Raw genomic sequence first — 17477 nt, forward strand, 5'->3', positions numbered from 1 at the left:
TCATTGATGGAGCCCAGGAGTTACCCAGAAGTTCACCGCCTCACTTTACAAACACCTCTGTTACAGCTAGCACCCCCTGCTAGGTATATAATGGTAGCAGCCGCTGGTGCCAGAGGATGGAGACGGGCGAGCTCATTCACTGGCTGATACAAAGGATGGGGAGAGGCGGGGCTGTGGGCGGCTTCATCCAGGAGAAGGAGAGACCAGGAGGGAGAATAAAGGAGAAGGTCGGAAGGCGGAGGGACGCGGGGCAGCAGAGGAGGAGAGCGCCGGGCCATGCAGGGGCTCTGCCGGGGGTGGGGACGTCCTGTTACTGGAGGCACATCTGAGTGCAGGCACACGGCGGCGGCTCCTCATCACTGAGAGCCATGGCTTCCTGATCCCTGCCATGGAGAAGACTGGAGAGGATGACTGCGAGGACTCGGGAGCGGAGACCGGGGGGTACGTGCTGCCTGACACCCCGACACCACATCACACATGTGCCCAGCCAAGTAGTCAGGTGTCAGCCACACTGTGCCAGCCAAATATACGGAGCAGACATGTGTCATAGTTCTAGACATGTTACATGTATCACATTTACATATGTCTCTAACAAGACCCATATGCATCAGGCATGACTGATATCACATACATTACATGGGGCTGCCTGTGACATAGCCTATACATTACATGGGACTGCCTGTGACATAGCCTATACATTACATGGGGCTGCCTGTGACATAGTCTATATATTACATGGGGCTGCCTGTGACATAGCCTATATATTACATGGGGCTGCCTGTGACATAGCCTATACATTACATGGGGCTGCCTGTGACATAGCCTATACATTACATGGGGCTGCCTGTGACATAGCCTATAAATTACATGGGGCTGCCTGTGACATAGCCTATACATTACATGGGGCTGCCTGTGACATAGCCTATACATTACATGGGACTGCCTGTTACATAGCCTATAAATTACATGGGACTGCCTGTTACATAGCCTATCAATTACATGGGACTGCCTGTGACATAGCCTATACATTACATGGGGCTGCCTGTGACATAGCCTATACATTACATGGGGCTGCCTGTGACATAGCCTATACATTACATGGGGCTGCCTGTGACATAGCCTATACATTACATGGGGCTGCCTGTGACATAGCCTATACATTACATGGGGCTGCCTGTGACATAGCCTATACATTACATGGGGCTGCCTGTGACATAGCCTATACATTACATGGGGCTGCCTGTGACATAGCCTATACATTACATGGGGCTGCCTGTGACATAGCCTATACATTACATGGGGCTGCCTGTGAGATTATATATACATTACATGGGACTGCCTGTGACATCATATACATTACATGGGACTGCCTGTGAGATTATATATACATTACATGGGACTGCCTGTGAGATTATATATACATTACATGGGACTGACTGTGAGATTATATATACATTACATGGGACTGCCTGTGACATCATATACATTACATGGGACTGCCTGTGACATCATATACATTACATGGGACTGCCTGTGACATCATATACATTACATGGGACTGCCTGTGAGATATCATATACATTACATGGGACTGCCTGCGAGATATCCTATACATTACATGGGACTGCATGCAAAGTGACACTGTATGTATCAGACTGAGGCGTCAGACACGACTACATGTAAAGTATGACATGTATGTATTAGATGTTACATGTGTCCTGTATGTATAGACATGACTGCGAGAGAGGTCTGGGTAGACACCAGGATGTGGCAGGTGCTGTCTCCTGCTTACATGGGACTGCACAGTGCACACCCCTGGTTATTTGTAACATATTTTATCAGGATTAGGAAGACGACAAACCGACTCCTGCCGCTTATATCTATGGGATCCGGATGGTGGGTGGAGGTGTGTACACTGGAGCCATGGATGGATGAGAAGTATAATGGATGTTACATAGATTTGACAAGTCATCAGTATGTAAACATAATCTATCGCCTATATCCAGAAAACTGATGTCAAAAACGTGCAGTTTGACGCACCCCGTGGTTGTACAAACTTGTGTGACTTTTTGGGTATCCATTTTTCCAAAAGGTAAGCACAGGGGGGCGGTGCAGGGGTGGCTGTAGCTCGCCTGGCGCTTTTATTAGAGTCTACGCCATGTATTATAGCAGAAGTCTCCAGCAGCTCCCTGGCAGGGGTAGGGGTACCACGTTCAGGGGCATGTACTTCTTAATAGTTGGGGAGCTTCTGATGCCAGCGGGAGACCAGCAGGTAATACAGCGGTCTTAGTAAATGTCCCCCGGAGTTCCTACGTACAGAACAAGCAATGACAGCGCCTTACATATAACATACATGACATACAGGATGGAAGATGGATACAAACATGTCGGGGATCAGCTCCACTGATACTATCCAGGTTGTATGTTTATGGGCCAGCGGTCTGATAGTCTGATGTGAATGATGTTCTGCAGAGACCTTATTTCCGTGTTTCTGTCTCGCATGCGGTATTCTCCTGGGTACATCATGCAGCGCTGATCTTCTGACTTCTTGGTCAGCTCTCCTGCTGCTTATCTGCCACCAGTAGTCACTGTCACGTTTGGTCATGCTCAGAGACATGTGCTGCCCGCTGCAGCCCCCGTGTGCCAGCAGAGAAGAATGTGGCCCTGTATTAGTCTGCACCACTCTGGGATGTTGGATCAGAACTGGACGGGGGTGAAAAAGTTACACTCCCCCCGGATTGCTATATTCCAGTGCCGTGTAGGACCCCCCTGGCTGGAGGGACGTGTAATGTAGTCAGTGAAGGGCTGATGTTTATATTACAGCTCTTCTATTGTTTATGATGGGTGATGTAGTCTTCCGGATTCACATAACTCAGCAATGTTAATCCCTCTTCACCGGTAGCCGTAGTATCACTAAGGAAACCGCAGGGCATTACTGCTGCTCCCATGGGCCGGGGCGTGGAGCTCAGTGTGGTAGTTAGCTCAGGTGGCCTGCAGAGCCTGCCTCACACAGATCTGGCTGCTGCTCAGTGGTGTATAGCATTGGACAAGGGACCTCACTGCCGATAATTAAAGGGGCACATACGGTTCCCACAAGAGACCTCACTGCGGATGGTTAAAGGGGCACATAGGGTTCCCACAAGAGACCTCACTGCGGATGGTTAAAGGGGCACATAGGGTTCCCACGAGACCTCACTGCGGATGGTTAAAGGGGCACATAGGGTTCCCACAAGAGACCTCACTGCGGATGGTTAAAGGGGCACATAGGGTTCCCACGAGACCTCACTGCGGATGGTTAAAGGGGCACATAGGGTTCCCACGAGACCTCACTGCGGATGGTTAAAGGGGCACATAGGGTTCCCACAAGAGACCTCACTGCGGATGGTTAAAGGGGCACATACGGTTCCCATAAGGGACCTCACTGCCGATGGTTAAAGGGGCACATAGGGTTCCCATAAGGGACCTCACTGCCGATAATTAAAGGGGCACATAGGGTTCCCACAAGGGACCTCACTGCGGATGGTTAAAGGGGCACATAGGGTTCCCATAAGGGACCTCACTGCCGATAATTAAAGGGGCACATAGGGTTCCCACAAGGGACCTCACTGCGGATGGTTAAAGGGGCACATATGGTTCCCACAGGGGACCTCACTGCGGATGATTAAAGGGGCACATATGGTTCCCACAAGGGACCTCACTGCGGATGGTTAAAGGGGCACATAGGGTTCCCACAAGAGACCTCACTGCGGATGGTTAAAGGGGCACATAGGGTTCCCACAAGAGACCTCACTGCGGATGGTTAAAGGGGCACATAGGGTTCCCACAAGAGACCTCACTGCGGATGGTTAAAGGGGCACATAGGGTTCCCACAAGAGACCTCACTGCGGATGGTTAAAGGGGCACATATGGTTCCCACAAGGGACCTCACTGCGGATGGTTAAAGGGGCACATAGGGTTCCCACAAGGGACCTCACTGCGGATGGTTAAAGGGGCACATATGGTTCCCATAAGGGACCTCACTGCCGATGGTTAAAGGGGCACATATGGTTCCCACAGGGGACCTCACTGCCAATAATTAAAGGGGCACATATGGTTCCCACAGGGGACCTCACTGCCAATAATTAAAGGGGCACATACGGTTCTCACCTGGTACAGAATGAGTCTTCTGTGAATGTCTATCTTCTGGTCTTGTATTTGGCTTTATGATAAGGAGACGTCTTTGTGAATTTAGGGACGGTTAGTGAGAACAACCTCCGAGCATCCTTTCGTGATCAGTCAAGTAGACGGCCGAATGTCTTTTTTTTTTTTTTCCCCCAATTCTATTTTTATTAGACAAGGATATAAACCATGTGCTGTGCAGAAGATATCAATGAGCCGAGTAACAGAATATGAGGACAGTGATGTATATCAGATATAAAGAGAAACCTACGTATATCAATGAATTATCCAGGGGTTCCAGGTTTTCAAAAAACAATGTCTAGTGTCCCTCAAGACGGAAAGTCTGATCAGCTTTCGCTTTCCACTGAGCTATCGAGGGGGGGTCTGTAGACCTCCAGTGCAGAGGGAGGGGGGAGGTAATGTGGAGGGGAGCCAAAGTAGAATAGTTTTTATGTGGGAGGGACGGAGTTCTGCCACAAATCAATCGGATTTGAAACGTGATAATTGCCAAAAAAGACGTATAAGCGGACAGTCTAGCCAGATGTGTGTGTAGCTGCCTCCCAGGTCTCCACATCTCCAGCAAGTATCTGATCTAGAGATGTTGGCTTTTTTTTTAGGAAAGCTGGCATTCTGTACCATCTAGAGCAGTGATGCTGCCCAACCTGAGGCAAAACTACAACTCCCAGCATGCCCGGACAGCTTACAGCTATCAGTCTACAGCAGGGCATCGTGGGAGTTGTAGTTTTACAACAGCTGGAGGGCCGCAGGCTGAGCATGCCTGATACAGAGAATAGGTTAAATGAGTTCGCCTGAACTGCAATACATGGGAGTTCTCGCACATGGTCTTCACCTGAGTCGGAGAAGTTACAACCAAGTTCACCTTTCCACTCTTGCACATAATAAGATTTAAAGGGGTTTTCTGGAATTTTAATATCAATGACCTATCCGAAGGATAGATCATCAATATCATATCGGGTATCGGACCCCCACCGATCAGCTGGTTTACCTGCTCACCGTCGACATTGGAACAGCGAGCATGTACTGTATAATTACAAGCTGTCACATTCACGTCAATGGGACAGCTCCTTCTTTTTCTTTTTTCTGTTTTGTTAGGATTTCAACAAACAAATACAGTACAACATAACCAGCATCAAGACAATATATACTGAGAAATACAGACATTGGTAGACAATCATACTGGAAAAATGTCCTCCTCCAACCCCTCCTCCCCCAATCCCGTGCCCTAACCCCAAAGAAAATGCCTCTTCGGGAAGAGCTCAAGTGTCAGTCTACTTTCACACTGGCATTTTGGCTTTCTATTTGTGAGATCCGTTCAGGGCTCTCACAAACGGTCCAAAATGGATCAGTTTGCATTCTAATTCATTCTGAATGGAAAAGGATCCGCTCAGAATGCATCAGTTCAGTCTCCATTCCGCTTTGGAGACGGACACCAAAACGCTGCCTGCAGTCTGATGAAACTGAGCCAAACGGATCCGTCCTGGCACACAATGTAAGTCAATGGGGACGGATCCGTTATCACTGACACAATGTGGCACAATAGAAAACGGATCCGTCTTGGCTATGTTACAGATCATACAAACGGATCTGTTCAGAACGGATGCAGACGGCTGTATTATCTGAACGGATCCGCACAAAACGCAAGTGTGAAAGTAGCCTTAGTCGAAGTATGAAGAGTGAGCTAAACAAGATGGCTACGCCCCTCATTTTCCTAGAAAAGGAAGCTTCAATACGGGTTGGGAACCTTTTGTTATGTAGCGGCGGCGGTTCCCTTTGATCCAGTGGGTTTCCTGTAGAAATACAATGTGTGATTTAAGTTTATGCAAATGGTTCAACACTTTTCTACGTTTGCCGGGTGTATTAAGGCCATTAACATTCCAGGTTAAAGTGGAGATGGTGGACGTAGTAACGTTGGTAGTACTCGCCATTTAACCAATACCAGTAGGTGGCCAAAATTGACGTAAATATGAAGAAAAGGAGAGGGAAGAAAACCTGTCCCAACGAGCAGGCATCCCCCCCCCAGTAGTTTATGAGGTCCCCCAAGGTAGTGCGCACGGGATTTCCCTTCAAGTGAACAACCCGTCAGCCCGTGAGAGCAGCATCATGAAAACAGAACATACAGCAATACAGACTCCATGACCGGAGTTCAGAATAGGCTAATAAATCAAGACCATCAAAGTAGTAACTTTACACCAAAAGTCATATGTGACCCCCGCATCAAGTAGGTGCGGTAGGAGAGGTGGGCGGAGGTCGACCTGAAGTGTGAAGGTGGGCTAGAGCCTTTTGAGGATCGTTGAATACCCACATTTTGTCGCCCATAGAGAATCGGAGGGTGGCGGGATATTGAAGGCTGAATCGGATCGATCTGTCCAGTAGAAGTTTATAGACTGGGTTGAAGGCTCTACGTTTTTCCGCCACTGTAGAGGAGAAGTCCTGGAATAGTAGAAGCTTAGAATTCTCGTAGTTGAACGCAAAGGCTTGGCGAAAGGCGGTCATGATTCTGAGTTTATCCTGATAGTTGAGGATCCAAAAGATGACTGGTCTTGGTTTAGAGGAGCTGTCAGCCTGCGGGGGGCCCACCGGTATTTTATATGAGGAGTCCCCCAACTTTAGTTCCTGAGGTAGCCATTAAGAGGTGAACCAGAGGAGTTCATTGGGACGAACAGATTCAGGAAGTCCAATAAGACACAAGTTATTACACCGGGATCAATTTTCGAAGTCGTCCACCTTGTTTTGCAAAGTGATGAGCATCTGCTCCTTTTCTTCTATTTGCTAACGGCATGTGTGCACCGTACCCTCTAGATCAGAGACTCTCTGCTCAACTTCAGATATGCGGGTGTTATGAGCGGTTTCTTGGGAGACAATAATGTCCAATGATGATTGAAAGGCCGCCAGTCTAGTATCAATGGTTGGCAACAATAGATCAGAGGTAGCCTGAGCTCTTGCCTTTGAAGTATCCATAATATGGTCCGTAGACATGACACGAGTCAGGGTTCTGGATCCCTTAGCAGCAGTAGCACTCTTTCCCATAAACTTATCCATGGGGTAGCAAAAGAGTGGATATTTTGCTGTATAGGTTGAGCTTCAATGTAAAGAAACCAGCGGGGTCACATTAACAATTGTGTTACATGAGGAACCGAACAAATGTTCCTAAAGAGAAATAATGAGGTGCCGAGTATAGGTAGCTTATAGCAGATGAAGTCCCACAATATGAAGATCCAATAGCGGGTAATGCAGTGAGGTGCAGGCTTAGTTGTAGTAGATGGCTCAGTAATATGAGGGTTGTTGTAACCAGATATACAGATAGAGGGGCCTTATGTAACCCCCTCTGATCCTGTTGAAAACTGAAATGGTGCAGGTTCTGCTCTTATAATGTCAGCAAGTTGTGGGCAACAAGCAGCCTGTGGTTATAAGTCGGGGAATATGCAGCAAGGACACACTCTGCAGCACTTTCTGCAAAAGAAGCAGCCCTCCTAGACTGCGTTCAGGAGAAAAGGGCGCGGAAATGCCACGATTTATATTAGATCAATAAAGGTGTTATATGCCCCTGATCTCACCCAGTCTTGCGATGCAGCCGGAGGGAGTCAGCAGCCTTGGCAGTGCTCCAGACTAAAAAAATAAAATAAACAGGAGCCATTGGCTCCTAAACTGAAAAATTTAGGAGCCAAATTACATTTTTTGTCGCCAAATTGAAAATATATATAATTATAAGAAAATTAAAAAAACTTTGAGAAGATGAGAAGCAGGTCACAGTAATGAGCCAGCACTACATATAGTAGAATACAGCACCACATACCTCTTACATCCAGTGACCTCTCCTGTCATGTCGACCTTCTCTTTCTTCTTCTCCTCTTTGACCCAGACCTCCATGGCAAAGTCTTTCAGCCGCATCTCGTCTCTACAGAGTTTGTTACAGACACATTAGATTTTTAAATTTTTCCATCAAACCCCACTCCTGATGTCCCAACAATGTCATCCTGCTGCCACTCCCAATACTGTGCCCTTTGTGACCCAGGTACTATACGGCTGAAAAATTAGTGACCCCAGAAATAATGTCCCTATAGTGTCTGCAGCAATTATAGAGTGCCCCCAGTAATAATAATAAAACCTTAGATTAGTTTTTCCCCCCCCACTACACTCACATAGTAATTCCCCCCCACACACACTGTCCACACAGTAGTAACTTCCCCCCTCACTGCCCTCACGTAGCAATTTTCTCCCACACTGCCCCCATATAGTAATTTCCCCACACATAGTAATTACTCCCCCACTGCCCCCACAGTAGAAATATGCTCCACAGTAGTAATTTCCCTCCATACTGTCCTCTAATGCCCCCCTTATGGCTAGTAATGTCTCCCACTGCCCCCCTTCTGGCAAGTAATGTGCCCCCCTTACGGCCATTAATGTCCTCCACTGCCCTCCTTATGGCTGGTAATGTATCCCCCTCAGGGCCCCCCTTATGGCCAGTAATGTTGGCACTTAAAAAAAAATTAAAAAATCTTATACTCACCTGTGTCCTTTCGCTGGTGCTCACTAGCTGCTGGTACGGCCCTGGATGGTGCAGGTGGGCATGATGATGTCATCAGGCCTGCCTGCGCTGGGATTTCATTACCAAATAGACCTCAGGCCTGTAGCGTAGGTGATCGGCGGTGGGGTAAGGAATAATTTGGCTCCCATGCCCCACCGCAACATTCAGCTACAGTGCAGCAGCCCTGTCGCAAATGGCAACAAGGCTAAAAAGTCTTGTCGCCATTTGCAAATTTTAAGGCGGATTGGCGACTATTTTGGTTGCCATCTGGAGTGCTGCTTGAGGTTGTGAGGGTGCTGCAGCGCTGGGCGGTATGCGCTGTAAGTAGCTGCTGGGGATCGTGGCCGCCACGAGGCAATGGTGGGCAGGTCGGCGCAGGCTGCAGCAGTGGAGATGGTCTCTGGGGCTTCCGGGGAAGCATGAGAGCCGGGCAAGATGTATTTCCCCCTTGTCCTATCCTTATCCGGACAATAGTCGCCCTTGGTGCCCAAAGGGGAGAGCACAGGACAGCCTCAACTGAGTGGTGGATCCGGAGCTCTATTAACATTTGGCCATTACCCTGTGCCACCTCCCGGAAGTCTCCTAGACAGCTCCTTCTTATTCAAGTGTATACTACAGAGCTGTCCCGTTGAAATGAATGGGACGGCTTCTTGTAATTACACCTGATCACCATTGACATTGCAGCAATGAAGGGAAATCTGTGCTCACACAGAAAGCGACCTTCTCTTCAACCAGGGGTGCCAGATGTCGTACCCCGCCGATCTGATTTTGATGAGCTGTCCTGAGAAAAGGTCATCAATATTTAAATCCTGAACCCCTTTAAGGGTTGCCGAATGTGTAAATAGGTTATATAAGAAGGTACAAGGAATCCTCGTGGTACGTGTCACTGTGGTTCCTGGCCTCGCTGGAGTAACAGCCGTTTTTTATGTGTCAGCAGCATTTGCTGTTTGACACCTTGGTACTTAGCATAGCTGTAATAGCTGATCTGGGACGGCTCTTACTGGGAGTAGTCAAAGTGCTGGGTGGGTGACTACTCCCCGCGTTCCAGGTCTGGTTTTGCCAGGCATAAAAACCAGCCAGCACTGCCAGGTGGAGAGGATTACCTCCGTCTGACAGTGGAGCTCCGTCTGTGTGCTGGGATCTGAGGCCTGTGCTGGGCTGGAGAGCGGAGACCCATGTGTCAGGGGAACAGGCCACCTAAAGCCTGTATTAGAACTTTCTGAGGTAGAACTGCCACCAAGGTGACTTCTGTTTTATTGACTTGCCATTGGGTGTGAAGTAACACCAACACTGCAAAAGTGACGTTTTGTTTTTGGCATCATGTGTGAATAAACACTGAAGTTTGAGTTACGAACTTGTATTTTGCCTCTGTACTGCGCCCGCTTATGCTAACTACCAGAGCAAATCCCCACATATAATTTATCCATCTCTGTCTATGCCTCCCTCAACTTGACAACCAAGGAACATGTTTCTGCAGATTGCCCTGGACCAGTGAGCCCACCATCTCCTTAGGTTGGCCTTGTCTTGATGTAGGCCCTGCTGCGTATTAATGTTGATCAGTAAAATTAGGCCCCCTAGTGGTGACAACCGGAAGCCTGGCTCATGAGCCCCACCATTGTCCTCTTCTGGCATGTTTCAATGACATACAGTTTCTTCCGTAGTAACCATAACATCTTGTACACATAATGTAACATTTCTGGATGTTCATGGCTTAGCCCACTAGACTGTCATAGTGAGAACATGGCCACCTATCGAAAATTTAATCAGTGTGATGTCTCTGTGGGAACTGAGAAGGCACGTTCCTCCGACAATCCCCAGAACCGGTTGTTAAGAGTGACTACAGCTGCCTGTTCTTCTTGTATACAGCCTGGGGGTGTGAGGGTCTTACTACTAGTCAGTGACAGACATCGCAGTTGTCTGGTTGAAAGACGGCCATAAGTACTACTTAGTGGATTGCTTATTTATTGAGGTGAAATGTACTCCGTTGCTGGTGAGGGGCCGCAGAGCATCAGTGATTGATGGCAGCTCCCGCCAGCGTCCACAGTCGCACCCCTAGTCAACTAGTCAGTAGGTATAGCGAATAAACAGGACCACCCTGCTTGCTGATGACAGTGTCTGGGGATTCCCATGAGGAGTGATAATGTGCTCTCCCCTCAGGACAGATGTTATAGCACAAGTCTGGCAGTGTGCTGAGGACTGAACGCCGGGTTCTGCTTTGTTTTAAAAGGACAGAAGGTAACGAAGAAATGAAGAAAAAAGTAGCAATCCTCGCCGCTATATATCGATTTCTGTCTTGATAATTTTTCTTCTGATGTCCCGAGGGGTTATGCCATGAAATAGTCGAGAACTGTACTAGGCTTATCTCCTGAACGGAGCAGCAGTGAGCATGCTCCACCTACCGCTCTGTTCATTCTAAGAGACCCCACGTAGTATTGGCTACAAATTCTCTGCCCTAGTCCCAGCAGTACAACCCCTACTAATCTAATAGCTATCCCTTATCCTGTTGATAGCGGATGCAATGCATTCGGAAAGTCTTCAGACCCTTTAACTTTTTTCACATTTTGCCTTGCTAAAATAAAAAAGAAATTAAAGTTTTCCCCATCATTCTGCACTCAATACCCCATAATGAGAAATTGAAAACAGAATGTTTCAAATTTTTGCTAATTTATTGAAAAGGAAAAATTAAAATCTTGCATTGACATAAGTATTCCGACCTTTCACTCAGTATGCAGCTGGACACCTTTTGCAGTGATTATCACCTCCAGTCTTCTTGGGTATGATGCCGCAAGGTTTTGCACCTGGATTTGGGGATTTTCTGCCTTTCTTCTCTGTAGATCCTCTCGAGCTCTGTTCGGTTGGATGGGGACTTGTTCCTGCTCCTAGAGGCTCCGTTCTCCCACCTTTTGTCGCCTCCCTCCAAGTCCTGATTGACAGGGCCAGGCAGCGTTCGCATCCTTCTGCCAGCCCTGTGCTCTGGGGAAATCTCATGCCGTTCAGTACTCGGCGCAGGCGCGGTGAGCCCTGTGTAGTGACTACTGGGGAGCGGCCAGGCAGTGAGCCCTGTGCGGTGACTACTGGGGAGCGGCCGGGCAGTGACCCCTGGGCGGTAACTACAGGGGGGACATGGCAGTGGATGGCATGGAGGCACTGGGAGAGGGGGACATGGCAATGGATGGCATGGAGGACCATCTGGGGGAGTGGGGGACATGGCAGCTGAAGGCACCGGGGTGGGGGAGAGCTGATGGCACTCGGGTGGGGGAGATATGAAGGTACTGGGGGGAACAGAGGGTGTTGGGGACTGATGGCAGGGGGGTCTGATGAGTTTTTAAGGAAAACAGTCTATTTAATTCATTTTTTTTCTTATTCGAGTACTCGATTAAAGAGGTTGTCCGGGTTCAGAGCTGAACCCGGACATACCTCCATTTTCACCCAGGCAGCCCCCTGACATGAGCATCGGAGCAGTTCATGCTCAGATGCTCTCCTTTGCCCTGCGCTAAATTGCGCAGGGCAAAGGCATTTTTTGGAGATCCGGTGACGTACCGGGGCTCTCCATGGGGCTGCCAGGAACCCTGGTGACGTCACTGGCACTGATGGGCGGGATTTAGCTCTGCCCTAGCCAGTAAAACGGCTAGGGCAGAGCTAAAGCCCGCCCCTCAGAGCCGGTGACGTCACCGAACACACTGCCGGGCGGAAGTTACCGTTATTGAAAACAAAAGAGCCCGTGCACTGCGCGATTTTGCACAGGGCAAGGGAGCGCATCGGAGCATGAGATGCTCCAATGCTAGCCTTAGGGGGGCTGTCTGGGTGAAAATAAGGGTATGTCCGGGTTCAGCTCTGAACCCGGACAACCCCTTTAATCGTAAAAATAATCGGTAGAATACTCGATTGCTAAAATAATCGTTTACTGCAGCCCTACTATACCTGTGAAAATCCTGTACATTTTGGGGGTTTTTAAGCCAAAAAATATTTAAAATGTCTCAGCCGGGTGAGAATAAATAAAAAAGGTATACTCTCCTCATGAATTCCATGCTATTCCAGTTTTGAGGATGCTTGGTCCCCTGCCATTCTATACTTCCTACTGCAGAGATGATGTCTTGACATAAGGATATTTGACTGCTTGCTGGCAATCATAATATTGACCCTAAGGGGGTCATTTACGATCAGAAATTCACCTATATTAGGTGTATTTCTGGCGCAGATTGCGGCTCAAAGTTTACTTGCGCCACAATCTGTGACTTTTCCCCATTCGCGCCAGGTCTAAAAAAGTGGGCGTGGCCAGCAGGTTTGCTTACATTTCGACCGGCGCTGGATACGCCGAAGTTATATGCCGAAGTTATGTAGAGGCCGGCACTGGATACGCCGAAGTTATGTAGAGGCCGGCGCTGGATACGCCGAAGTTATGTAGCGGCCGGCGCTGGATACGCCGAAGTTATGTAGCGGCCGGCGCTGGATACGCCGAAGTTGTGTAGAGGCCGGCACTGGATACGCCGAAGTTATGTAGAGGCCGGCGCTGGATACGCCGAAGTTATGTAGCGGCCGGCGCTGGATACGCCGAAGTTGTGTAGAGGCCGGCGCTGGATACGCCGAAGTTGTGTAGAGGCCGGCGCTGGATACGCCGAAGTTATGTAGAGGCCGGCGCTGGATACGCCGAAGTTATGTAGAGGCCGGCGCTGGATACGCCGAAGTTATGTAGAGGCCGGCGCTGGATACGCCGAAGTTATGTAGAGGCCGGCGCTGGATACGCCGAAGTTATGTAGCGGCCGGCGCTGGATACGCCGAAGTTGTGTAGAGGCCGGTGCCTCTACATAACTGCAGCTTTCCACCATCAGCTAAAGGATTTATTGAGACCGGCGTCTGAAACACCGGTCCTAATAAATGACCCCCTAAGCATCCAGCTGTAACACCTAGACCCCCTAGAGTGCTGCTGAACAGTGTGGTGTTCCGTGGTGATCAAAGTGGGGGCAAAGTTTTTTGCAGCTGTAATACGGAAGCCGTAATGTGGCTGTACTACTGCTGTTTGAAACCATCCTTGGGCCTCGTTCACATGAGTGATATGGATTGTGTCAGGGTCTGTTCAGTGAAAAACAATTCAGTTCAATCAGTTTTGTCTGCAACTGAGTTACTTGTTTCATTTTATATCTTTTTTTTTTTCTGTCCGGATTGTATCCATTTTGCATCTATTTTTCACCCTCCTGAAGAATAACACTCAACATCTCCTAGTAGCCCTCTTGCAGCCCCAGTCACTTCTATGGAGACCGAGCCACATGAAAAACGTACAGTATAGAACATACTATAATCTTCCCTGAAAGCAAAGATGATGCGTGAAAAATGACCCATGTACACAGACCCCTAGAAATGAATGTTAAATGATTCGGCCCAGATGCTTTGCATTCGCAAAACTGAAGGCATCTGGACAGAAAACTCACTTGTGTGAAATTAGCTTTAGGCTCTCTCATTGACATGGGAATGGCTGATAGCACCCGGTGCAGCTATGGTGCTGTTGGGATGTGGCCATGTAGGCTACAAGGGGGTCATATTAACTGATTAAAACCATGTCCCAACCGCAGCGAGGCCGTACCATGTTGCTGTACCCTAAGTCGTATCGTATATAAGACTTATATGATTGTTTGTTAATTGGCTCCTATGGCACTGCAAGTCCCAGCGTAGCAGCAAATTCCCAGCAGCTGGAGAGCCCTGGGCTGCTTCCCCTCTGCTCTGCATGTAAACACTGTCATCTACACTGAGGAACAGCAGGGTCCATTCTCTTTGATGGAAGCAAGACAAACATTACCAGTCTATTCACAGTTGTAAAAGGGGATGGACACTACCACTGTATGAAGTGTAATATTAAAATGAAAAAGTTCTCAAACATACGTACTATACAAAGTAATAATATTTTATTTTGCGAATTCTTACAGCATTCTGCTTCTTGCATACGAAAATATGGATCTAATATGGATGTACAATATTTTTTTTTTTTTTATATATATACAGTACAGACCAAAAGTTTGGACACACCTTCTCATTCAAAGAGTTTTCTTTATTTTCATGACTATGAAGGCATCAAAACTATGAATTAACACATGTGGAATTATATACATAACAAACAAGTGAGAAACAACTGAAAATATGTCATATTCTAGGTTCTTCAAAGTAGCCACCTTTTTGCTTTGATTACTGCTTTGCACACTCTTGGCATTCTCTTGATGAGCTTCAAGAGGTAGTCCCCTGAAATGGTCTTCCAACAGTCTTGAAGGAGTTCCCAGAAATGTTTAGCACTTGTTGGCCCTTTTGCCTTCACTCTGCGGTCCAGCTCACCCCAAACCATCTCGATTGGGTTCAGGTCCGGTGACTGTGGAGGCCAGGTCATCTGGCGCAGCACCCCATCACTCTCCTTCATGGTCAAATAGCCCTTACTTTCAAAGTTTTCCCAATTTTTCGGCTGACTGACTGACCTTCATTTCTTAAAGTAATGATGGCCACTCGTTTTTCTTTACTTAGCTGCTTTTTTCTTGCCATAATACAAATTCTAACAGTCCATTCAGTAGGACTATCAGCTGTGTATCCACCTGACTTCTCCTCAACGCAACTGATGGTCCCAACCCCATTTATAAGGCAAGAAATCCCACTTATTAAACCTGACAGGGCACATCTGTGAAGTGAAAACCATTTCAGGGGACTACCTCTTGAAGCTCATCAAGAGAATGCCAAGAGTGTGCAAAGCAGTAATCAAAGCAAAAGGTGGCTACTTTGAAGAACCTAGAATATGACATATTTTCAGTTGTTTCACACTTGTTTGTTATGTATATAATTCCACATGTGTTAATTCATAGTTTTGATGCCTTCATAGTCATGAAAATAAAGAAAACTCTTTGAATGAGAAGGTGTGTCCAAACTTTTGTTCTGTACTGTATATATCTTTTTTTCTTGTCCACTTGTATCCTGTTTTTGTAGCGTTGTAGAAATATGGATGATAAATAAATGGAATATGTACATGTTAACTGTGCAGATTCAGATCATGCGTTTTTAAATTCCACCTATTAAACTTCTATGATCTAAAAATGGACCCATATGAATCCTTAGGAACATGTGCGTAAAAAATATGAAAACAAAAACCAAAGCTGCTTAACACCAGAGAAAATAGAACTAGCAAAGAATGTAAAAAAGATTGAGAAGGTTTGTGTGGTCCCAGGAACGGCACCATGTATTACCCCCACACACACAGTGTCAAATAATACAATTCTTCTAGTGGCCTGCTGCCACCAGTATAGAATTCTATGGCTCCTCTTCACCTGGCTGTATGAATCCACAGGAAAGGTGATAAATGTCAGATCACTGGAGGTCCATTCACTAGGAACCCCAGCGATCCTGAGAATGAAGGATCCCCTCTCCGTCAATCACATTGAAGTGAATGAGCGTCAGACTGGCCTTTGCACTACTGCTCCTTTCAGAAAAGGTACTCGAGGATCCTTTGTTCTTTCGATCGCTGGGAGTCCTGTGGAGACATGATAAATACTTTTTATGGAACTTCTTCTTTAAATTGCATTATAACACAAAATAAGAACAGAGAGGAGGAAATACTAACTCTTTTTGTACACTTAAAGGGATTTTCTGGTAATAATTATTTTTTAGCAAGTACCTGCAGCCTGCCCCCTGAATCAAAAGATTCATACTGACCTGCTCCACCCTGCTCTGGTCCTCCTCGCTGCCTCTGCTTTCTCAGTCTTCCGGTCCCCACACTGTTTACATCTTGCCGGCCATTGCACCACTCCAGCCAATGACTGGCTTCAGCAGTGACTTGCTCCTTGTGGCCACATCACTGCTGAAGCCAGTCATTGGCTGGAGAGGTACATGCGACTATGACCATAGCCGGCAAGATGTAAACAGTGTGTGAGGACTGGGAGATTGAGAAAGTGGGGGCAGCGAGGAGGACCGGAGTGGCGAGGAGCAGTATAAATCTTCTGTTTCAGGGGCGCAGGCTGCAGGCACTTGCTGAAAAATAATTATTACTGGAAAACCCATTTAATGGGGTCCATTGATCAAAGACTAACGTTCTACACCGGTCTTTGATATCCCCCGCACTGCTGGAGAATACGCTTAATTTATGAAGAGGCCCAGATTTCAGCTGGTACCAGGAGTAGATCTCTATCGTCATGTACGCCAGTAAAGTGATGTAAGAGCCAATAGCCGTGCCCCCGCCACTCATACAAACACTGCATGTGCCTACATTTTAGGTGCAGTTGCTTTCAAAAAGTTGCAAATTGGGAGATTGTGACTTTTTATCACCAGATTCTGGCATAGGGGATCCTAAAAAAATTGGCCTCTTATATTTTGGTGATTAGAGCAGCCTGTCCTAGTGGTGATTTCTCTTTAAATTACTTGGCAGCACGTATTGACTTGGAACCTCTGTACATATGACATCATCGCGGGAAGAGATGTGTGATTTACTTCTTTACCTGATTTACACACTAATTGGATAACTAGCCCGTGCACAACGTTATTTCACTCCCGAGCGACTTTTCAAGCCAGTGGAGGACTTTCCCTAATTTCACACAGCGCAGATCTGCTCTTTGTTCTGAACACATGTTGTTTTAAGCTATTATCGAGGCATTGGCCTTCCAGCCATCTGGTGCTAATTAATGGAGAAGTGGACATAAAGAGCTCTCACTTCTCCCACGTAATATGCACGTATGGATGGACTGCAACATTTGGCTACCGCAGCGTGCTACGGTCTGTGGTACACAGGGGTTAAATGATTTCTAGCTGGTTTGAG

At 47.3% G+C, this 17477-nt stretch overlaps 1 protein-coding gene across 2 annotated transcripts in view; it reads left to right on the forward strand.

Moving 5' to 3' along the window:
• The first annotated feature begins 248 nt into the window (after positions 1–248).
• The window catches only part of FAM124A (family with sequence similarity 124 member A), a 66981-nt gene continuing 49752 nt past the window's right edge, over positions 249–17477 (forward strand). For both annotated transcript variants that reach the window (XM_040426041.1, XM_040426042.1), the window contains exon 1: positions 249–441. In XM_040426041.1, coding sequence (XP_040281975.1) covers positions 389–441 — 53 coding nt within the window. In that variant the 5' untranslated portion in view covers positions 249–388. The remainder of the gene's footprint in view (positions 442–17477) is intronic.

Source organism: Bufo bufo, chromosome 3 (assembly GCF_905171765.1).
Source record: "Bufo bufo chromosome 3, aBufBuf1.1, whole genome shotgun sequence".
Taxonomy (NCBI): Eukaryota; Metazoa; Chordata; class Amphibia; order Anura; family Bufonidae; genus Bufo; species Bufo bufo.